At 33.8% G+C, this 25,922-nt stretch overlaps 1 protein-coding gene across 2 annotated transcripts in view; it reads left to right on the top strand.

Moving 5' to 3' along the window:
* Positions 1-25,922, top strand: part of LOC132696105 (E3 ubiquitin-protein ligase TRIP12) — a 100,212-nt gene that overhangs the window by 51,878 nt on the left and 22,412 nt on the right. For both annotated transcript variants that reach the window (XM_060660726.1, XM_060660724.1), the window contains exons 11-19: positions 636-842; positions 902-1,078; positions 7,741-7,954; positions 11,550-12,000; positions 13,574-13,836; positions 15,623-15,840; positions 18,691-19,017; positions 23,185-23,547; positions 24,676-24,975. In XM_060660726.1, coding sequence (XP_060516709.1) covers positions 636-842; positions 902-1,078; positions 7,741-7,954; positions 11,550-12,000; positions 13,574-13,836; positions 15,623-15,840; positions 18,691-19,017; positions 23,185-23,547; positions 24,676-24,975 — 2,520 coding nt within the window. The remainder of the gene's footprint in view (positions 1-635; positions 843-901; positions 1,079-7,740; positions 7,955-11,549; positions 12,001-13,573; positions 13,837-15,622; positions 15,841-18,690; positions 19,018-23,184; positions 23,548-24,675; positions 24,976-25,922) is intronic.

The raw sequence follows: 25,922 nt of genomic DNA, 5'->3' as shown, positions 1-25,922 counted from the left end.
AGAAATCTGGAACACACAGCAAATAGTAAAAAAAAGAACAAATATTACCACAAGGCAAAAATATTGTTATAAAACTTTCTAATGCATATTTCTAAATAAAAACTGATGAGACTAGCAAATACAAGTAAGCAATTTCTTGATATGATGTGATATAAATAGTACACCTACGTTATCATGAACATTAAACTTTAATATTATTGGTAGGAGGTAGCATCCTGATCTTTCAAAAGTCTTCTATTTTGGAGTAATACTTTAAGGACTTGGCACGATAGAAAATATAAAACGAAAATGGAAAATTATTCGCTAAACGACTTCATGGAATTAAATTTATCGATTTGAGAAACGCGATTTTATATCTATTTGAGCTTTATATTTTTGTATCTAGATAATTATAGATAGATGTAAAATAGGTATAAAAACTTTGTTTTTAAAAAAAATCCTATGTTAATGTTTTACTCCCTTAACTCAGTGTGCTGCGCTAGGGCTAAGGCGTTGTGGTGCAACTTACAATACATTTGTTTATATCCAATTTAAGAGATACATCTATTTTATCTACGGTATACAGCCAGTGGCTTATTCAGAATTCAAAAAGTTTATGAAGAAATGGATCAAGAACTTCATGAACGTTTTTTCAGTGCTGAGAATGTTGTCAGTCATGTGCGCGAATTGTCCCGACTTGGCGTTGACCCTGTTGAAGCAAAGCATCGCCGAAACTTTGTTGTACTTACTCACCGGTTCGGCGGAAGTCAATCAGGAAAGCGTCGAACTAATTTCCAGGCAACCTCAAGAACTTTTCGAGATCACAGCTTTAATCGGAGAGCTTATGCCGAAATTGCCTACAGGTGAAAAATATTGCTCAACTAAAAAAAAAATCAATCTTATTGCAAATTTGTCATTTTAGACGGAATATTCACAGTAGATGCCTTATTAGAACGCCCAACAAGTATAGCAAAGGACCAACCAATTTGGCAGTGGCGCGATGACAGGGGCTGGTGGCATCCTTACGGCGCCGTAGACAGTCGAATAGTAGAGGCGGCCCATCAAAATGGCGATGACGAAGTCAGCCTGAATACATTAGGTTAGTACGCATTTTTATTTTTATTTTACATGCAAACTTACAGAAAGTATATATATATATATATATATATATATATATATATATATATATATATATATATATATATATATATATATATATATATATATATATATATATATATTTAAAGATTTATTTGAAATCCATGGACTATTTCTAAATACTTTTTTTTGCATTATTTTGTTTTATTTCAATACAAAATGTTAAATACCTGTAATTAAAATTAAAACTTGTATCTAAAGTTCTATTATGGAGAATCTGCACAGCTCTACTCCGTCGATACAGGTAGGTCAGACAGAAGTCTGCATTGGAGTTGAAGTTATTTTCGGGAAAAAATAATGATAATAAAATAATACAATTAATTTTTTAATTGTTCTGAACTCCTGCGCCGGTTGTTAATGAAGAACTTGCTAACGTTTCGCCAATCATCCTGTTGACTTCTTCAGAGCTTAACTGAAACTGGCTAAAATTCTACTCTGTAGGGCATGAATATTGTTAAGGATGACTGATTGGTGAAAGCTAATGACCGTTGTCACGATTAAAATTGTGTAGTTGCTTATACATGTCTATAATTTTAGTTGTATTTAATCAAATTTGATACTCAGTTTCATGATTATGTTGGGCAACTGCTGATGAGTTTTTTGTCATAGTCTTGATGCTGTTTCATGTTCTTGGAGGCTAGTTGATATTTTCGGTCTGGTTTTTTGGACAAGTGTTAAGTTTTGATGATGTTATATTTCTTAAGAGTTTTTGCTAAGTGATCAATGATGTTTTGAATGTAAGGAAGGACAACAGTGGCAAGTGTGGGGTTGCTTTCATACTTGTCTTTGAAATGTTGTGGTGAAGTGTATTTTGTGATGGAATCCCTAAAGTAGAAATTATTAGAGAGAACAGCAGAGTTAAGGTGACTCTGGTTGACTCAGGTTGAGATAGTTCTACAGCTCCGTAAGGGAGACAGTTGACAACCGATGGCTTTGGGCCTATAGCTCCGCCTTCTCAAACAGTATATAAGCACTTATAGAGTGGAATCCGAGCCAGTTTCACATAAGCACTGCCAAGCTAAGCCAACATGATGAAATGCCTTACCTACCATTTTGCAAATTTCACACATTGAATCCAGGAGGGTAGATTCCTAATTTTATTTCAAAATATATATATATATATATATATATATATATATATATATATATATATATATATATATATATATATAGTCAATTCACGTTTTAAATTATTATTGTTACATGTTGAATTTGTAATCCAGTAATGTATTTGTAATTTATAATGTAATTGTACTCGCAATTAAATAGAGTTTCTAAAATTGTATTGGAAATACATTTTATTACTTTGCCGGCAAAATATTTGCATTTAAATACTTTAAAAAATGTATTTTTAACAATTCTGCTTGTAATACACGAACAAAGTCTATCCTACCAAACGCAAAGCAAAGCGGTGACAAGGGAAAAATATTTTGACGTAATTGTCCGTGATACTCCATTTAAAATACAATACAAATCTAATAAACAAATTTTGCGTGTTAAAAAGTGAAAAGTAAAGTAAAAATCACAATTTTATAAAACTATAGATGAAAAAGTTGTACGGAAGCTGTGCCAAAAATTTTTGTCGTGTTATTTACTACTTAAAAAAACTGCGCTTTGGTACATGTGCTTCAAACTAATGAAAGTATGATGTATAATATAAAGTGGGGTTTCTTCGGTCTCTGTCGCTTTCTACATTTTGTCTGACATTTTTTCCAGTCATATTCATCTATTCCGTCTGTCCAAGTGATTGTTGGTCTTCCCTTTGTCCTTCTGTTCTGTGGAATTTACCGTAGAACTTTTCTTGGCTACCTCTCATCTTTCATTTTCGGGACATATCCATACCATAAGAGTAGATTCTGATAACTGTTTTTTGGCATACTTCCTCTTTTCTAACATGCTCCAATTTTAATATTCTACAGACTCTTTTAGAGGTATGCTTCCGCAGTTTGCTTGGTTTTATGCTTAAGATAAGTTCAAATACAGCTTTATGTATGTATGTATCTTTGTGTCCACTCTTATGCTTTTAGACCATAATAGAGAAATTAGGGCCTAGGTTGCTTTCTTTCCTTGCCGTATTTTATTTTAATATCCTCTTTTGTTTTGCCCTTTTCGCTTAAAGTACTTTGAAGGTGTTTGCATTGAAGGTGTTTGTTTTCATCCCACTTTCATATACTCATTTTTTGTCATATTTATCGTTAGTCCTCAGTTTTCATATTGGTCTGTTAGCTTTCTAAACATGTAGTCTGCGTCCTCTTCATTAAAACCTACAATTACTTGGCAAAATAAACGAACGCTTATTAGAGATTGATCACCTATTTTTAAAATTTTTCTTTTCCAGTTTTTTCTGAATGTATATTTTAAAAAATATAGATGAGCAATCCTTGCTTCTAGGTCTTTATTAACCGGGTTTGATCTCTTGTTAATTTTTGCTGTTAGCTTTTATGTGCCTTGTTAAATCCGATGTTATCCAAAGTTTCAAAGAGTTTTTTTAAAGGCACAGTGTCAAGTCCTTTTTCCAGATCTATCAAATATTAAATCAATTGACGGATTTCTGGCTTTGTGCTATATAATGTTAAAAAAACTATAAAGATGCTCAAATTTCTATTATGTTGTTGATTAAACAGTATTAAGTCCCAATTTCTTTTTGCAATCTAGGTGTAATTAAATTATAATGGCGTTTATCTTCAAAATATATGCATACGCCACATTTCTTGACCCTAACCAGATTCAAAATTGCTCCTGTTTCGTATTCTCTAGAATGGACTTGAATGAAATCTTAAAAGCAAATTAAAATGTAGAAATTTTGAATGTCTAGTATAAATAAATTCAAAACACAAAACACTGGAAAGAGGAGTGATTATAAATCAATTATCCTTCAATTATATCTACCAGGTGTCTTACATAAAGTACTTTACTGAAAACCTGTAATAGTTGTTGTATCAATTTTTTTTGTATTTGGAGTATTTTTAGATTTTTAGATCGTTATCAGTTGAGGAAATATTTAACGTTATGTGACTCATTGAAAAATTAGCATATTATGGAAAGGCTGCAAAATGGATACTAAGCTAAGCATTCCTGTCGCTTCCCCATTTTTTCTTTTCTCAGTTTTTCTTATGTGATAGAGACTACAGATGTTTTTATTTATTTATTTATTTACGGTTTAACCAATTTACAAAACTTTTACATTCATTAAAGGCAAAGAGGGAGAAAGACAGCAGTATAATAACAGCTAAAAACCAGAACAAAATATAAAAATAACATTAAATAGAATTAAGTGGAAGCGCTAAAACGGAACACATCCGAACGAAATGAGAGGAGACTGTCGACAAAAGGCTCAAGCTTTAGACAGTTACACGCTTTCAGTTATCACAGCTTCTGTAATATGCGTTAAATTGTATGCTATGCAAAAGAGCTGATCAATTATACTAACCATTCCGAATCGTAAAGAGAAAAACTTAAATCAGTCAATATTGAAGGCCTTAGTTATAATACTGTAGTTGATCTGATTCCTTTGAAGCCAACAGAGGATTTTAAAAATACGTTCTGAACAGCTCCGATGTTATCTATGTGGCAGCCGAGAGCGAACCAAAAATATATAGAGAAGTTTTCAGCAATATGGAGTGAGTTGGACACTATTTGTCACAAAACTTAGTTTAGAATCAAAGAAAACACCCAAATCTTTAATGCTACTGACGGTCTCGATCTCGACTCCATCAATCCTATATCGGTTGTGAACCATACTCAATGAACGACTAAAGCTAATACTACAGCATTTTTTTACATTAAACTCAAGACTATTAATCTTAGATCACTGAGAACATCCTCGTTCGATCCAACCCTCCTGAATATCTTCAAATCATCCGCAAACAAAAGACACTGCGATTCCGAAACTACACTAACAATATCATTTATAAACAAGTTAAAAAGGATGGGTCCAGTGTGAGAACCTTTGGGAACTCCCGAAAAAATATCAATTTTACCTGAGACATACTAACCAACTGAGTATGAACAGACACGAAACACTGAATCCACTACACCAGCCCAGCCCCCAGGCCCATAGCTCTAAATTTAGAGACAAGATGCACATGACCCACCCGGTCAAACGCCTTCGAGAAATCAGTAGATACAATCCACCTGAGCAAGCCGCTCAAAAGCATTCAATAAAAATTGTTGATAGGTGAAAAAAATTTATTACTGTAGATCTACCCTGTACAAATTATGCTGTTGATCAGCCAGAATTCCCCTGCGAAAGTCTCTCACAAAATAACTTATCTAGCAGTTTAGGAACCACTGACTGTATGCAAACGCGTCTATAATTAGCGACATCAGTCTTATCACCACTCTTGTGAATCGGTACCTTTCAAATGTCAGGAAAAATACCTAAAGATTAAATATATGCTGTAGTGGCCTACTCAAAGTACCCACGCAATTATTAATCAAGACTGAAGGAATCCCGCCCTGCCCATGCGAAAACCCAGTCTATAAATTCAAAATGCTCTCAAACACATCAGTAAGTAAAACGCTCATGGAGCTGAAGTCTAAACTGTAGTCAAAACTATAATTAGGAAACACACCCTCACACTTTTCATAAGTAGAAGCAATGTGTTTTGCAAACAAGCCTACAATATCCTGACCACATTCGGCAACCTCGTCGCTCAAATTCATATTAACGCTATATGCACTTGAACTCCGCAAACTATTTACGTCTTGGGGTCATACGTGACATCCTGGCTAATTCTCATTATATATACAATATAGCACTCATTACGCAGTGCCTTACACTAATCCCTTAAGCCACAGAAATAAAAATAACCACCATTGTTGTTAGTTTTCTTGTATTTTGTGGGCGGAGTTTTTTTCATAACAATTAAGTTCTGGAGTTTGCGACTAAACATGCAGGGAAATTGGAAGACTTACAGGAAAAAACATCTCAGTCGCACGAAAACACCCTCGTCTCACCAGTATTTGCCTGGCTGCGATCTTCCCTGAAGATGATAAAGTCGCTAAAACCTAGTTCTAAATCCAAGTAGACCTCGTAAAGCCACAACGGCACCAGTATAATAACATCATATATACAGCTATTAACGATCCGCGCTAACTCATTCGATCTAGTACGCACACTGCTCGCATTACGATAATAAATCTTCAGTTTGTTGGGTTTGAAGTATTCTTCTGTTGAACAACCTTCGGTACCCCTTTAACATACTGAACATGTAAACCTGGCACACCAACAGAATACTCTATCAATAAGCGATGCATCAAATAAAACCATCTTCAACGGCCTAGGACCCCTGTTATTAAGTTTGCCCAGTCGAAAACCCTTAAATGTTGAACAATTCACCCGCGTCGCGGAAAGAACTTTAAATACATGTTCCTTATCCTGCACAACACGGAGTTTCGAGTCATTACTCCACTCTCCGGTACATTGTACAAGATTACACTCTTAGATCTGATGGAACGATCCTGCATTTCGCTATAAATATCAGATGAAATTTCAGTACACCCAAAGACAGCTGCATATCAGTCCCTGACTTCAAAATCATTAATTTCGTTTTGGAGCTCATCAATCTGTTATTCTGCTCATTAATAGAGTTGAAAATATTCAATATAACAAGAACAATCTCAGGCATCTTAATATTCTGTCTATTAACCTGATTAACCTGATTTTTTTGACTAAGTTTGGAATATTTATTACCTGATTCCTCAGACTTGGAACCACTCGCCTGATCGTCAGGATCACAAAATCCTGGCCTGCTGACATGCATAGTAAGCATTTTCCACGACCTGGTCTGTTGGTAAACCTAGTAGGTGGTGTTCCGTTCGACACCAGTGAGTGATCCAACTTTACTCGATCAGTAGCGCGAACTGGAGACAATGATGCACGACATCTAACCTTAACTGTGGCACACTGTCGACAAACTCGTTCATGCATTTTATTTCTTTGCGTTGCAGCACAAATTTTATTAAAATCGGATGAGGACAGATCAGTGTATGTGTAGTTGCACAAATTACACTAAATTGCACTTGTTTTAGGCCCAAATGATTTTGTACAATCAGCACACTTATCACTCGCCATCTCTCTCTCTTTGCAGATATTACTGAGGTCATTGTTAAAACTAACTCTGCTTGTTTGCACAATATTTTATTGTTGGATTTTCAACATTTTAGTGCTCCTTGAGTGCTTTTTTGAGCATTTTCTTTAATCGGAGTGTAGTACGTGCCAATAACTGATTGTGATCGCACAGCATGTCTGCACCTGGTTAGGTTTTACAAGATAAAACCGCTTTTTTATAACTATATATTATAAAACTGGTTCATTATTATAAAGTCAATTTGGTTTCTTATGATACCGTGACTGCTAAATTATAGGGCATAATCAATCCCAAAATGCTATAATATACAGGGAGTTGCAGTTAAAAAGTATCACTTTGATACCTTGAAAAAGGTATCATAATAGAATTTTACACGCCCTAAAAGCGAAACTTTTTGAAAATCATTTTGAACACAATATTCCATACCGTGTAACCCTGTATAAACCTTCATCCGGTATTCGGTTTCGAATATTTTTGTTTAATTAACTGACAGGTCTTTTTTGTTTTTTAGGTAGAATTTATACCATCGATTTCCATTCGATGCAGCAAATTAACGAGGACAGCGGTACCTCGCGGCCCGTCCAAAGGTTGTGCACACCGTCCGGTAATAAATCCGCCTCAGTGGAACCGAATCAGTCGACGAACAGCAGGTGCAGCTCAGCGAGCAGGGACGCCAGGGTGGCATGTTTGAGGGAAGAGCGCGGTTTAGCTGCGGCTTTCATTAGGTGAGATCATGATTTCTTCGTTTCGAGTTTGACGAACGTGTAGAGATTGTTTCGTTCTGCTTTAATTATTTCCCAAAATTCTTTCTTATTTTTTGTTTTATGCTTGACATCTGTATTTTTAAGGTAAGCCCTAACATTCTCAATTAGATTGAGATTAGAGGGAACGTCACAAAAAGTTAATTCGTACCATTGTCACAAAAAATGTTTCGGTTTTCTAGATGTATGTTTTGGATCATTCTCCTGTTTATATTATTATATTCATATGGTAACACGATGTCTTGAAAAATATGAGCACACTCATTTTGGTCCCTAACCTCATTTATTCAGTGCGTTGGTCCTACACTATACGAAGAAGAAGCTCCCCACAACTCGAGATAATCACCTTCATGCTTATCAGTTTTGAGTTGAGCTTGAACTCTAAACGATGTTTGGTCTTCTTCGCCCTTGAACTTATTTTTAACCCCAGTTCAGTAGGACTAAACTGTTTGTCTTCATAACAGGTTGTTTTCTCACGAATATTTAGAACAAACGAATTATCTTGACATATGTATGTTCATAAGCAATTATTCCGCGGCTTCATTTTACATGGATTGACATATCTATATAAAATTTTTGTTTTGATGTTAATCTTAATTTATTTTTACCAAAAATTTTTACCATTAATTCAGAAACTCACCAAAATGTTTTCAGAAAAGCATAAAGCAAAGTTTAAACAAGTCGAAACAATCTTATTTATTTTGGAAGAATTGCAGTTTGTTAAAGTGGGTTTCATAACACCCCATATTGGTGATTTCGTTCTAACTGTTCCTTTTTTACTTAAAGTTTCTCAGATTTTAAAACTAGACTTTTTAATTTTTTATGCATATTATACGTCTATTTTACTGTTAAAATAAATGCCTGCAAGGATTTTACTGCAACTTGAAAGCGTCAAAAACGAGAAACAAATTTCAAATTTACCGTTCTACAGTATGGACATACATTTGAGGTATAAAATCATAAACTCTTTGCACTATTTCATCAATTTCATGTTTTTAAACAGTACTCAGGTAACATACTTTCAACATTATTCAATAAACGTTATTGAACCGGAATTTAGTGGTAACTTAAAATAATAACCAAAAAAGTATTAATTTATATTGAACCAAGGTGGTTTTTACTTGATGAAAATCCATTTACAAAATAAATAAGAACTAAAAGTTCAGATTTTCACGAAATTATATATTTTAACATGGCAATTGTTTCAACACCGTGTCTTCATCAAAGGTAATATTTACAAACTACCTGTTACTATATATACCGAAAAATGACCAGAAAACCTTAATTAATATTGTTGTGAGAATTTAAGTTCAATAGAGGAGAGAGGTATTTAAATCTAATTGATCGTTAAGCAATACATGTCTCATTTTGTTAATCTCCGTAGCTTCCAATAAATTTAATTTTCTACTTTTTGTGACTGTATGTAATATATCAAAATTGTCGTCAAAAATGTGTTTTTCGGTGTTTCAGTGTGTAGCATAATTAGAATCTAGACTATTGTTTTTAAACGCTCTTTTATGTTCGTTAATGCGTTTCTTGAAGGATGTACCTGTTTTATTGTTTTCTAAAAATTTTCCTATTGTGTTGTTAGTTCTGAAAGGTATTTTTAAGCCACATTTTGACAAATGTTTTGAAACTTTTTCACTGGGTTCTCCTATATATATATATATATATATATATATATATATATATATATATATATATATATATATATATATATATATATATATATATATATATATATATATATATATATATATATATATATATATATATATATATATATATATATATATATATATATATATATATATATATATATATATATTTTTTTTAAATTGTTCGTGTTCTGTATTAGGTTTCGGATAAATAGAATTTGCTGTTGTCGGGATTTGTTTTTTATTTATAATTTTATCGATAATGGACGGATTGTAGCAGTTGTTCAGCACAATTTGTTTAATGATATTAAGTTCTTTGTTGTAATTTTCCATTGAAAGTGGCGTATTAAGAAGTTTATACAAGAGTGAAATGTAGCCATTTTGTGTGTATAAGGGTGATTTGAGCTCTTATGTATGACTGTGTCCGTGTGTGAAGGTTTATGATAAATGGGAAAATCTAATTCTTTTTGCGTTTTCGAAATAGTTAAGTCTAAAATATTAATATACTTATCCTGTTCAATCTCGATAGTGAATTTCCAACAAAGCAAGCAAAGACATCATCCACCATAGAAAACTTTTACTTAAAGGATGTTCTAGTATGATATTTTCCAAATTATCCATAAAAATTTCGGCTAACAAAGGAAGAACTAAGTGGGCTTCCCATAATCTAATGAAGGTTTGTTGTATTTTGGCATCATAATACCGCAAAACGCGATGGCCATTTTCCAATGCTAACTTCTTCAAAGATTATATTTTGACGTAATCTCATATTCAAAGAAAAATTCTTAGGAACTACGTAGGCAGCTTTTCTGGAAAGCGTTGCTTCAGTAACATCGACAGCTGCTCTTTCATTAAACTTTTTCCTGAAATGAAATATTCATTATTTGAAGCCGCTCGACGAGAGTCTGCTTGATCCAACTTCGATTAGGTATTAGTTCAGTAAGTCCACAGTGATACGATATGATACGTTGTCCATCATATTAATGAAGCTATTGACTAAACCACCTTTTAAAGTAAAAAAAAATACATAAGTTAGTTTTTTCCCTAAGCATATTAGTATTGAGGAAAAAATAGGTTTTGGGGGTACAAAATTAAAACTTTTAGGTTAGAAAAAGTCTACTTTTCTCATAAAAATGAAAAATATAAAATGAACTTTCAAAATTTTCAATGTTCATTGATTTGGCATACTCCACAAAGCCATTTTTAGAGCCGCCATATTTTTTCCAAATTGTTTTTATCTGTATATATCCAAGTCCTGCCCAAAAATACTGTATCTGTTCCGTCCAGGTCGTTCTGTCAAATACTTCAGGCTGGAAAAACTGCATTTATTCCAACAAAATTTCAACTTTTTATCATCATGAATGAATCATGTGAAATATCAATACTACCGATTACGTGTAATTTTTTGCGTAGCGATTCTACTGTGACATGTTTTCCTATAAGGGAGAAAAAGTAATTATTAATTTTTTTTCTATCCAAAAACCACTAAAAAGTTATATACATGTTTTTCTTTAGACACAAAGAATCGGTGCAACAAATTATGTTATTCATTTGAAAAAAGAGAAAGTTTCAAATTTTTTTCATACCTGTTCCTTACATGGCATAATTCGGTTCCTTATACTATGTTCGTTTAAGGGTAAAAGCGACTTCACCGCATTTTTTTCTCTAATAAAATAGTCCTAACTTTTTAAATGCTCTTTTTCACCAAATCGTGGTGGTATTTCGAAAGGATTTAATTATCCCTTAAATTTAAAAAAATTGATCTTGATTATATATTATTGATTATTATATTATATAAAAAGTATGACGACATATACAATTAATACAAAAATTCCATTATTAGATTATCACTAGAATTGCCAATTTGGGTAGTAGCTTTCTCATATTGCATTTCGTTCCAGATCCTTGTTCTCGGTCCTTTACGAAGTGTACTCTTCGAGTGCGGGGCCGGCGGTGCGTTGCAAATGCTTAAAAGCTCTCCTGCGAATGGTGTACTACGCTAATCCGGACCTTTTGAAGGAGGTGCTCAAAAATCAGGTCGTGAGCAGTCATATCGCGGGAATGATGGCGTCCAGCGATCTGAGGATAGTGGTCGGCGCTCTTCAAATGGCCGAGATACTGATGACCAAGTTGCCCGAAGAGTTCGGCTTATATTTCAGGCGCGAGGGGGTGATACATCAAATTAACAGACTGGCCGATCCCAACGTGCCGCTGGGGATGAGCCCGCCAAAGTCCACCAGTTGTAGTTCGACGTGTTTTCCGTCTACTTTGGAAGCGCGTCCCAGCACTTCGCAACTTTCCTGCGCCAGCGCTACGATTCAGGCCACGGCGAACGGATCCGCCGCACCATTAGTAAGTTTATCCCGTGATGACACTTGAATTTATTCTCGTTCGTAAGTTATAGTGGTATTCGCCGCATGGTGCTGCTAAACATAAACAAATTTGCCCTTTTTACTTGCAAGCTTAATGCTTCCATGTTACTTTTGATCGTTTGACTGACCCATTCTACCTGCATAAGCGAGAATAAAGTAATTGAATGAAATATCGTTCGCAAACATGGGCAAGGTAAAAATTGAAAAACCGCGAGGCAAGCTTCCATGGAGCGATAGGTCCACAGGAATAAAATCATGAATAATGCTAGCTACCACTTAACATCCGTCTTGGAAAAAAAAGACATCGTTCATCATTCATTTGTGAGTAGATAGGTATTTGTGAAAGTTGGTAGCGCTGCTGAACTGAAACAAACGTGCCCGTTTGTCTTTGAACATTTTATCATATTTAATGTGTAATGTGAAAGCCGGAGTTTTGTGAAAGGCGAAGCATAATCAAATGCCGTGTAAATTTAATTGGGTCCCCTGCAGGAATCAATCAATTAAAGGACATTTTTACAATATATCGAAAATCCACTAAAATTCTTCTTGTGAAACATATACTAATTAATGTATATATACTAAATATATTTACGGAATATTATGGCCAAAAAAAAAATTTTTTTTTCGAAAAACCCTACTAACAGGTTGTCCCAAATGTGTTAAAAGTATCAAAATGGTATTTGAACCTCCATTTTTAAATTCTACCAAAATATTTTTTTCAAGTTTTTGTCTTAACTCCTGCGCTTATAAACGTTGTTTTATAATTGTTTATTTGATGGAAGGCATATAAAATATCTGAGCATCCTCTATATTTTGAAAAAAGTTATGATGGCTTTATTCATAGCTCTTATGTCGACACATATCCCAACTTTTCCACTTCATTTTAAGACTTGAACCATTGATGAAACCCCCTTATAAGCTCCGTAGACCTCTTCTGTGATATCAAGTTTAGTAAAATTCACTTGGTTTAATACTTACTTTATTTTCTAAAGGAATTTAACGATATGGTTAAGAGAATAATTTCACTGCGGTCACAACGTCCTTAAATGTTGGATATTTTGAGGTGTTGTTGACTTCTCAATTCCTATTTTCAAAACACCCAAGGTTTGGAAGTATTTTTCTCTAGTACATTTAGTGGTCATTTACGCCATAAATGTCACCTTGTCAAAGACCTTCTGTATATCCCTATCTACTTGCCTTCTGTCGCCCCTACCCTCACTACATCTTTAAAGAAACCATGTTGTTTGTTCCTTATCAAGTATTTCACTTGGATGAAATTACTGTGCAGCGATATCTCGAAAGCCCTCGCATTTTGTCGACATCAAATTATTTTATTAATTCAGGATTCCTTTCAGATATCTGCTAAAATGTATGTTACTAGGCCTAAGTTAATAAAGGTCTGCTAATGTTCTTTAATGTAACATCAGCTAAATGATGAATGTTATTGTTCTGTCAAAGTTTTGTGCTATTTATATTAAGTTATGTAAGACCTATGGTTGTTCATCTTGATAAGTTATTTAATATTAATATTATTAATAATAATATTATTATAGATTGGTACTTCCTTAACTTCTTCCGTATATGCAACCGCTGACGGCCAACGGATACAGGACGCCGACACGCGGTCTCCCAGTCCTACCGTACGGTTGGGTGACGTGTTAAAGCGAAAGCGGGCCTCCAAAAAAACCTGCGGAAGTGGCGGCAGATCGAAGCCGAGACAAGAAGATTTGGCAAATTCGCAGTCTCTGGTTCAAGATCTTTTCAGTAAAGCGACCGCGCTTGCCACTTCCACGCCCGCAAATAGTTCGAGACCAAGGTAATCATCAATTGAAAGTCTCAAGGTGTATGGTGTATGGTTAAATAAAAGAATAAGTAGTGCCAACTTGAAGAATGAAAAACTTTTACTTTCGGATCTGTAAAGAAGCTCTCAAAAATGACAGCGATAATATCACCTACTTCTAATCCATCCATCCATTGACATCATAACAAGGATGGACCGACCTCTTATCAGTGCGATGGTCTGTGCTTGCGGCCAATAATATAAAGAGAGGTCTGCCAGGGAGATAGAACTAGTCAGGGTAAAAGCTAAACAAATTAAATAAAATTAAAAAGAAAATAGAAGTAAATGCTTTTACATGATAAAACATTTGTACAATTGTATAGGTATTATGTTTAAAATAATGTCATAATTGAATATCATGATTTTGTTTTTTTTTTATTTTTGGGTTTTGAGTCTGTAGATTAGGCAGCAGAAACTTAATGAATTTTTCAGTTTAAAAGAACTTATGCAAAATGATAAAAATCAGACAGTTACTTAATTTGTTGTCAAAGAAACCAGCACATGATACTGTAATACTATTTATAAATCTCCTGGTTTCCTCCTGCGTCGGTTGTTGATGAAACGAACTTACTGATGTTTCGCCAAACATTTTGTACCTGCTTATATATTGTTTAAGGGGGCGAAGCTAACAGAGGCGATGAACATTGTCGCGGATGACTGAATCCCAAAAGTTCTTAAGTTATATAACGTCAAAACCAGATTAACCACTTCTCCAAAAATCACTCAAAATCTGCGATCCCTCAAAGACAAAATTCAATTTGATATACTAGGAGTTTGCAGCATTTGCATATGCGGCATGAAAGAGCCTTAAGACTACGACAAATAAACTCATCAGCAGTTGTCGATCACAATCACCAAACGGAACATTAAATTTGATTCGATAAAACTTAAAGTGTTACATGTAGGCAAGACTTCTACCAACGGAATTGAATTGAAATGATTGATATAATATATTTGATATATTTCTTAGGTTAAGGTTAAAGTGTACTCGCCTTATAACTCTCTTAATTTTGGATCTTTTCTGGAACAATAACGTACTTGAGGAATTTAAGTTTGACTCCTTTAGTTTTTCTGGAGGTACAATTTACTGCTGAACATTGTTGAATAATTGAGTTCATGCAACAGAAATACTTATGTGACCTCATACATAAGCGGTTAACAAAATCTTTTTGCCCTGTCTAGCGCTATCCTTTTTTTTCTGTTCCACTCTGGAATCAATCTTTAAGCATAGAGGCCAGTCTATATGTGTTATATCAGTCGTGCTCAAGATACTTTATCTAGATATTATCTATCTTCCTCTCTCCTTCTCTTCCTCCCCCCCTATTCCTCCGCTCTCTCCTCCACATATTCCTACCTCTCTCTCTCTCATGCTCTCTCTCCCTCTATTTTTCTTTTTGTCTCCCTCGCTCCTTCCTCAGTCCCTGTCAAACTCTCCCTTTCTTTCTTTCCCATGACCCATGGCAGTGTCACTTTATTCTAACTTGCCATCTCATATAATACCTTGTGGCCATCCAAAACTTTGATGTTATTTTGCTGGATTGCCTAGCATTTATTGCCACGCTTAGCTATCTGTGTAGATCGCGATTGTTTTATTACGCTTGCTATTGCTATTGCCAGCTAGCCAGTCGGAATGTACATGTGTGTTTCAACTGATTTGGGCCTTATTGGTGGCGAAAACGAAATTCATTTAAATTAAAACAAATATTCACCCAATTATTCTTGAAAATTTTACCGGTCCCCCATTTTTTTTTTTTTCGTTTAGATACGGGGGATCAACTTCGAAAACCAGTTTCTTACAAAGCTTGAACCCTGCTCGATGGGGCAGAAGCATGAATTCTTCACACGAGAGGAATTTCACCAAGGATTCTTTGAATAATCTGTCAAAGTCCGCGTCAAATTCTCATCTCACCGCCGGAAATAGAGAAAAGACGAGAGCGTGGATTAGAGAGCAGGCTTCTGTTTTTATCGACACCTATTCAAGTAAGTTTTCATAGTGTAAATTTGTAAAGTGGATTTTAGGTGTAGGAAAACTGGACACGAACACGTACAATTAACCAAAACTGAATTTAAAATGTTTATCTACGACAAAAAAGATGCCGTTAACAAAAATTTTCATAGTTCGTTTAGTTTTTATGTTGCATTTTCGGACCCTCCGTCGTATCTCTGTTATTCTTAAATCTTTGAAGAAGGTAAAATGGCATTCTGATGGATTTTTTCCGTAGAATTCAGTGTTGTAGGGAATTTTTATTATGTCTAATATTTTTGAGTTCTATACCATGTTTTAACCCAGTGAAAACAACATGGTATGTTTCATTTTGGCATGTGAATGGCTTTTTTCTAATTCATCCTCTGTTTCTTTTTTGTCTTATGGTAATTGTTGGTGTTTTTCAAAAGTCCCTTAAAATTACCCGTTAATTAAAAACTAGAAAAATGAGATACTTTGCGTAAACAGTATCGTGAACTGTATTGAGAGAGTTTCAGGTTTCGTCTGTCATACAAGGTGGGCGACATATTTAAAAATATCATCTTAAAACGCAATTACCAGTGCAAATTTTTATACTTGCCAAAGTTCGGCAGAAAACTTTGAGATTCGGCGAGAGGCGAAAAACATTTTATATAGGGTAGATGCATATTAAAACTACATCGGTTTTGCGAAAGGCAAAAAGCAGGAGCACAATGGATTTTTCGAAATCAATCTTGTTACTTTCAAAAAATCGATGAAATGGATTCTTTTCGAAAGTATACGCGCTCCTCACTAAACTCGACATATCGATAACGGTGCATCGTACAGAGTTCTCCGTTTTTCGACGATAACGGTTTAAGCTACACGCTTCAAATTTTGCTCCTTTTTAACCGTCCACGGGGTGCATTAGATATGTAAAAATGGCTGCCTTCACGCTTCGACGTCCACCCTTTTTTTTCGATTTTGAACTGTTTTTTGGACGTTGCTATGAAACATGATAAGTGTCCGAAATTTGAAGCTAAGGACTTCAAATTTTGCAGGCAAATAGCGTTTGGTCCCCTAACGGAACCTATTGAAATTGGGGGGTTGGGGGGTCGGGAAGTATTTTGAAAAAATTAAGAAATGCGTTTACAAGGGTCTGAGGAAATGATCATTTCTCGAAAACTGTTTATGGAACCCAAAAAAAATTCTTGAACAAAAACACGAAGAAGATTTGGCTGCATAAACTTTTATTCTTAACAATGTTTATTCAAAAATGTAAATTAAAAAAACTGAAATATGGGTCCCCCTATTATTGAAAATTAGTGATAACTAAAGGGCATTTCTCAGATATCAGTTTCTTTTACATGGCAATAGAGCTCGCATGCACAGCTAAAACTTGTGTATTGTACAGGGTGTTCGCGATATTCAGCGCAATATTAAAAAACGTAATAGGTGCGCTAATTTTGCAGCTACCGACTTCAGATTTGGCAGAAATGTAGAAGTTCGACCCACATTTAAACTATTAAAGTCGACCGTAATTAAGTACCCCAAAGTATATATATTTTTTTAATTTTTGATTTTTTTTTTTTGGTAATTTTAGCTTCCAGAAAAACATGTTTTCCTCCATAACCATTCACCCGATCGGCAAAATTCTTTAACTGGCGGACGCGGAGAATCCAGTGATATTTACATTTATTTCAAGCATTTTTTCGATTATATACAGGGTTTCTAAATTATAGGCAAAAGTCTAAAAAGACTTTGAAAATTGTTCTTTTAAAGAGCAAATTATTAACCGCAAATCAAAAATCGTAAATAATATGGCTAATGGGTTCAAACAGTGTCATAGACCGCGTCATTTTTGTATTTGCGGTTTTCGTCTATCATACACACTGCTCGAGAAATTTGAAAAAATCGATATGAAAATCACTCTTCCGGGGGCTTTCAAGGCGCGTCATTGATTATTAAGGCGCACTGCATGGTTTCAGAAAAATCTTATTTTCTCCAAAATCATTTACTATTTTAGAAAAATTCTTGGACTAGAAAACGTGGAAGATTCAGGGCTGTAACCGGAATTTTTTCAAATATGTACAGTGTGTCGATTATAGTAAAAAAAAAATATTGGAAGACCCTGAAAATTGCCATTTTCGTGGATAAATTATTAGCCGTAATTGAAAAACTGTAAATGAGCAACGCATCTTCCATGTCGTTATCTGATGCTTGTCAAAGTCTCTTTAACACTTGATTAGTTTTGGTTCGTCGACTTACACGAAATATTGATGGAGGAATAACTTTTAATACTAAATAGTTGAAAACTACAGAGTAATTTTTGATGCCCATTTTATTTTGAGTTTAAACTTTTTAGCATTAAAATAAAGGTTTGAGATGGGGTTGTCACTGGGTTGTTGGGCTCTTGTTTTATTGACTAATGACATCAAAAAACGCTCATATCGTTGCATTCATTTTTTTTAATACATTTTTTTCTATCGTCAGAAAGGTCCACCTGGTGGCAAAGTAAGCAATCACAATCATTCATTCAAAACAAGATTTTTCACCACCATTTTAACGACTCCAAGTTTATTGGACATGTATTTAAAAAAAAAATCGAAAACCTCCACCACTTTCCTTGCAGAGAGAGTAAACGGCATTAAACAAAAAAGATTCGATTTTTTTTTTCAGCCTTAAGATAATACTTACTGTAACTATGTTTATCATTAGACAGTTTTCTTGAAATCATGTTTTAAAATTCACGATATCTGTGCCCCCTTTATAGTTTCTTTTTTTCAAACTTCCTCCTAGGACGCCCTGTATAATAATCAAAAATTATATTTAGAAAATACACACAACTTTGCATTAATCGTCACTTAACTAATGTGTTTCATATTTAGATCACGACGGGGAGCATCCGGCTACCCTGGTGCTGACCCGACTGAAGCTGGCCATAGCTAAATTGCTAACGGGCAAGTGCGGGGAAGCGCTTCTCGAACTGAGAGAAATCCTGATAGATTCGGACATTTCCCCATTTGAAGTGAACTACTCGGGATTGATCAAGACCCTGTTGTCGTTTTTAGCCGACGTCAACGGTCCTTTCGACAGGGATCAGAGGTTGAGGATATTTTTGAACGTCTTCGCCGACTTACCTTTAGAATCCAATGTTACGAAAATTTCCGACATCAACTCGACGTGGATGAGTGCCCTGGTCGCGAAATTAAACGGTAACGTTAACGCCACACCGAGTTAGATAAAACCAAGTTTAAATAATAAACTGCTGTTAAGTTTTACATGTTGCTGTTTAATAAAACCAAGAGTTTCCTAAAAATATTCTGCGACTTTTTGGTTTTCTGCATTGTGTTTATGTGGTAAATAAGCCGATTTTAACGTCAAACTAAATATACCGGTGATGCATTGCCGAATGGAACAGGAAATCCCACGTAAATTTTTAGTTGCTCAAAATTTTTATAGCAAAGTTGTAATATAAGTTATTGGAGTGGTCGATATGATAACCTATGTGACGAGTTTGAATAAATTTTAATAAGTCAATCGTCAGTTTTTAAGTTAATATGACGGCAAGTAGGTAGGTATGTCATTTTTTTCTTAGAATCATACTCTGTTCTTAAAGCCTCCTTGTCCCTTAAAGTGTTCTTCGAATGAATTTCATTTAAAGGAATTTTAATTTCACCCTCAAGCTTTTTACCAAAAATAATTAATAATTATAATAAAAATACAGCTACACAACATTGCTAAAAAGAAATATTTAAAATTAACTTTTTTTAAATAAATGTTCAACCAACCCTAACTAACAATTAAACAACATCCTAAGAAAACAAAAAAATTACTTTCTAACATTGTTTAGTTAATATTCTGAAATACTGTCACATTCTGAGGAAATAGCGTTTTATAACTGGTTAATTTAACAATAATTACAAATTAATAATAACAAATTTAACATTTTTATATATAACACTTTTCAAGTGGCCCCACAGAAAGAAGTCGTTCGGCGGAAGGTCAAGTGACCGGAGTGGTCAAAGGATTCGCCACCTTGTGCCAATAATATTCGCGTTAAAAGTGTTAACCAAATACTCCCTAACCATACGGGAATTATGGGCGGAACAACCATGCATCTGGTACCAGATCTCCCAATCTTCGCTTCTTCTAGTGCGGGTTCAATTTAATTTTATAAAAATTATTGTAAAGGAGATGGCCAATGGCTAATGCTGTAAGTTCCAAGGAAAAAGAAAAATTGCAATAAAGTTATGTATGATAAAAGGAAGAAATTGTAGTTATGTACAACCTAAATTTTCTAAAGACAGTATAGTCGTCTGTAGCCTGAAATTAATCATTTCGTTGACTCACACACTTATTAAGTATATACAAAGTGCGTGATAATACAATCCTTAAGGGTGTGATTCTTTGAATAATTATCATATCAATGTATGTGCGCATATAGTGTGTAGAAAATATAAAAAAAACTGCTTAGATATTTTGTTATTTGTTCGGTAGAGGGCCACAATTCAAAAAAATAATATTCACGTTATTTAATGCTATGCTGTTTCTTATTGTAAGAGAGTTATAAATCATTATTGAACTGTAAATGTAGAGTTGAGTTGACCTATATGTGCTTTAGTGCTTAAAATTACCATTATACTTAGTTTCCGGTAGTTGTCAAAGTTTATTCTCAATTCATTGCTGAGAAACGATTTAGTCAAATTGTTCATTTTAAAATTATACTCAATATATTTAAAGTTCTTCTCCACCAAAACTCAACATTCAGAGTTGGAAAAATAGTTGCAATGTGATTGAATATGACTTATTATTCTAATCAACTAACTGTAGTAACGCCGCTGTCATACAGCAAACTCGTTTTTCTAATATCTACAAATTTGTAGGACCCTAATTTAAGAACAATTCGAGGTGTCTAGGGCTTAAAAACTGAAAAATGAAACTATCATTGCAATTTATCTGAACTTCACTATACACAATCTTTAAATTGTCAACCGGTTTAATGATCCCTGTCATTATATAATAATAATATGCCAGATGAAATTCTTCACACACAAACTTCCATCTGTGAAGGGCTACACACAAAAATAATAATACATGTTTATTTATAATCATAAAATAAAAATAATACATTACATTTAAAGTAGATTTACAAAAATAAACAAATTAAAATTCTTCCTAAAACTACACTGCCGCATTTTGCAGAAGCTAATAAATGTTTACAGAAATTTCTACATAAAATACAAAATCTAACGTACATAGTATAATTTTGAAACAAATATTACTTTAAATTTGACATTGAAAATAATGTATCTATCTAATATCTATTTTTGATTATTTTTTTGTTATATATTTTTATCTAATAATTTTTATTAAATATTTTATCTATATATATATATATATATATATATATATATATATATATATATATATATATATATATATATATATATATATATATATATATATATATATATATATATATATATATATATGATGACACTATATTCCGGGATATCATCCGTTCGCTCGTTGAACTCCGACTGGAATCCTGCATCCGACTGGAATCCTGCAAATCCTGCATCCGACTGGAATCCGAAACACTTCGAAGTGTTTTCGGAGCGCGAGCATTGAAGATGCCAAGTGAGATTTTGGCGAAACGTCTGCAGGATTCCAGTCGGATGCAGGATTTGCAGGATTCCAGTCGGATGCAGGATTTGCAGGATTCCAGTCGGAGTTCAACGAGCGAACGGATGATATCCCGGAGTATAGTGTCATCATTATATATATATATATATATATATATATATATATATATATATATATATATATATATATATATATATATATATATATATATATATATATATATATATATATATATATATATATATATAATGATGACACTATACTCCGGGATATCATCCGTTCGCTTGTTGAACTCCGACTGGAATCCTGCAGACGTTTCGCCATAATCTCACTTGGCATCTTCAATGCTCGCGCTCCGAAAACACTTCGAACACCCGTTCGAAGTTCGAAGTGTTTTCGGAGCGCGAGCATTGAAGATGCCAAGTGAGATTTTGGCGAAACGTCTGCAGGATTCCAGTCGGAGTTCAACGAGCGAACGGATGATATCCCGGAATATAGTGTCATTATATATATATATATATATATATATATATATATATATATATATATATATATATATATATATATATATATATTTTTTTTTTTTTTTGAGATGTTTTTTTAAAAGCACTTAATGATGACGATGACGTTCGTTTTTTACACTTATTTGTTATTCCTGTGTTTCTTGTACTGTAAGAGTGATTTACATTTTGTAGCTCGGTTTTGTTCTTGAAAATGTTTTTAACAGTTGCTTTAAAAAATAACTGCCTTACTTCAAAATATTTCGATTCCCTAAACAGCGGTACAGAAGAGGAAATTTTAGTTTTGTGAAAGGCAATTTATAGCAAATATGTTTACATAATTTCCAATTCTTTGCAAGCGTAACTGCACTAATGCATTGTAGAGTGTTAACATTTGGTATTTATTCAAAACGTTTCTAAAATATTTGGATATATATGTCAGTGGCCTTAAGTTGTTTACTACTGTTTGGAAGTGTTTGTTATATTTGAATTGTGCATGCATTTTTTATTCCTAAGTATTTTATTTTATGTGTTGACTGTATTAAATAATGTTCATTGTTTGTATATGTAAAGTGTTAAAATCCGGTAAATCTCCTTTATTGCACGAAAGTGTCTGAAAAACTATTCTTTCGTCATTCGCCATTTGTTTAAGCCAGGTCAAGTGAATACTGTGGTCGTTTTTCACTTTTATTTCAAGATTATCCCAAGATTCATATTTTTTATTTCTGTATTCTTTCTATAAGACGATCTGCAATACTAGTTTATGATCAACATTGTCAAAATCGTTGGTATCATCGAGAAACACTGCAAGACCTTTTTTATTCAATCAATCAGTTAATCAATTTACTTTTATTGTTTACAAAGAAATACAAGTATTCGTATAATGTGGTCTCTAGAGATAAAGATAAAATAAATGAACAAAAGATTTTAATAATAGTTTAACAAAACATATCAGTTGATTTGTGAAATATTTTCCTTAAAATTCTTTTTTTTTACAGTGAGTTGTAAATTTGTGAACTTAAAAAGGCTATTGTGTTTTCTGTATACAAAACTTGCCTGAATCAGTGTTGATTTATATTTAATATTTTCTTTTCGTGTACCAACTGGACTAATCTCAAAAATTTCTTACTTTTTCTTACATTATGTTATATTTATATGTCACTTTCTCTTACTCTTTCTCATTAAGAATCGAACTATAACGATGCAGATTCAACACACTGTCCGATATTTCAGGTTGCGTTTCGCAGTTGGAACAGTTTCCCGTCAAGGTGCACGATTTACCCGCGAGTTCAGGTGCAGGCAGGGGCGGCACGAGCGCGTTAAAATTCTTCAACACGCACCAGCTGAAGTGTAACCTCCAACGGCATCCAGAGTGTAACAACTTGAAGCAGTGGAAGGGCGGCACGGTGAAGATCGATCCGTTGGCTTTGGTGCAGGCGATCGAGCGTTATTTAGTTGTTAGAGGTTACGGAAGACTGAGAGATAAAGACGGTGCCGATAGCGACGACATAGATTCGGACACCGATATAGACGACACGCTGGCGGGCGTGGTGATATCCCAAACGGGCGCCAGACATAAGTTGCAATTTTTAATAGGTAAGCTTAGTTGAAAATTTCTCTTATTTATTTATTTTAAAAATAGCAACATGTCAAATCACCAACTTAGGTATAATTGCCGTACTACCACCTTTCTGGAATTATATGTACAGCATTCTTTACACTTGTTTCAATCTTAAAAGTCGGAATTTCACGACCATAATGCCAAATTCACATTCTAGTTTTAGTTAGTTAGTAAATTTATGATTTTTAGATTTTTTTAAAAAATATTGTAGATAAGACTAAAAGAAACAATTTATAATTATTTTCCTATATACAAGGCGATTCAGAACCAAACTTATATTTTTTAAATGGAACACACTGTGTTCATTATGGCATTAGTAGATAATCCTTTTCGGTATATATCGAATGTTTTCGGATTTATGACTATTTTTTCGTCAAAAATACTGTAGTATTTAAGACTATATTTTTGATACTGTTTCCGACAACTGTCAACAATATTATAAAGCGGTACAGTAGTTTATCCTGTACTTGTGTAATCCGAATCGTTTACACAGGGTGAGGTCAAAATAAAAAATATTAATTTTCGTAAAAAAAAACAAATGGAATACCCTGTAAATACCTCTAGTAAATAAGATTAAGTACAGAACCGACGTTCATAATTTGAACTTAAGATATCAGGGTTAGCCTTCTCCTCACTCTATGAAAGATTGTGTTCTTATAAACTTTACATATACTATATACAACGTAAATGTTTGAATGTCAATTCTTAAAAGGAAAAATACACACAGTACCTCCTGAATTTTAATACGCATTTAAATCCTTATGTTCTTTTTTATTTTCTCTTTTTCTCTATCTATCTATGTAAAAAAGCTTTTATTTCTAGATTATTTTGCGAACCTCTTTTGATTTTTTTTTCGATTATACATACTTTTGGCCCTGAACTTTGACCAGTTCTAAATTACCTTCAATCCCTTTTTGCGGATAATTATATATAATTTATACAAATATGTTTTCGGTAATTAATTTTCTGCGAATAAACTTTATGTGATGGTTACAAAACTTGCATATTCCATCGAATTGTGAGACACCCATTGATAATGGTTATTTAAGCGTAAAAACCTAGGAAATTCCACCTACACATTTGAAGAAAACGTACCGTTTCAGGTGGCAACGTGCTACCATACAACATGACCGTGTACCAGGCTGTCAGGCAGTTTTCGAATAGCGAAAACGATCAAAGCGAGACCGATACCGACAACGAGACGCCGCTGGGCAATGCCGGGATCTGGGTCCAGACGCACGTCATATATTACAGGCCGCTCAAGGAGGACGCGTCGATGACGAACCACAAGAGTAAAGCGCCATCTGGCGCTGCGACGTGGAACCATTCGAGCCGGAAAGGCAAAGGTCCTTCGAGCAAAACCGCCACGGCCAGGCGGAAAGGCGACGAGTTGTGGAACGAAGGTAAAGTTCGAATTATACCCACATAATTTTAGTTATCTTTGTTTATCGGGTTTCTCAGCGTTTCCGTTAATTGGAGGTTTTTGGGGTTAGGAAAAATTTACAGGTTTGAAATTCTAGGACATTTCCTTTCAAGTTTTAGGTCACATCGGTTTAGATTGCACCGGAAGTCGCCATCAACGATTACGATTAGGTTCGATACCTATTTTCAACTGTTACTCAGAAGTTTTGTTTGTTTTGAAACTTTTTGTACATTCAGCCCCATTTTTAACATTTTTGATTGGCGATAAACACTTCCGCAATGAAATAATAGAAGGGAAGTCCATATAGAATACAAATTTAATGACCCATTGATTATTTTCAAATTAAAAAAAAATCATTTTTTTCCAATGAGACGTCCTGTATATTTATGTATAGCCAGGTATAAAACTCTGCATGGTTTTTTTGGTCGTATTTTCTTTTTGAAGAAACCGCAATATCGTATGTATTCATTTAAAGTAAAACAATTATATTAAAGTAACGAATTTGGATGTAATTAGAACATAGGCAGTGGCGGCTCGTGGGGAAAATTTAAAGGTGTTTTGGAATTCTTGCAAAAAACTTACCTTAACCAAATACGGGGAATTATTAAAATTTTCAATTATTTAAATATTAGGTGCTCATCTAATTTACCTGAAAAATTTATAAGTCCACGAAATATCTCCGAATTCTCGGAAGTTTCGCTCTCACTTCAAAGGCAATTCAAACGCTCGGCAAAATATAATAATTTTTGATAAAAGATATCTTTGACACACTTTCATCATGTTATAATTGACCCCTAATAATTATTGACAACAATAACGCAAATTCCATAATTATGAATGTGGCTTTTAAAATTTTCATATGCTTTTTATTTTCAAACTTAAATGTTCTGGATCCTATTTCATTTCACTTTTTTTTTTTTTGTAACC

This window comes from Cylas formicarius, unplaced genomic scaffold (genome assembly GCF_029955315.1).
Source record: "Cylas formicarius isolate icCylForm1 unplaced genomic scaffold, icCylForm1.1 PGA_scaffold_1__22_contigs__length_36826433, whole genome shotgun sequence".
Taxonomy (NCBI): Eukaryota; Metazoa; Arthropoda; class Insecta; order Coleoptera; family Brentidae; genus Cylas; species Cylas formicarius.
Note: the sequence above shows the minus strand (reverse complement) of the source record. Positions and strands in the feature narration are given on the sequence as shown.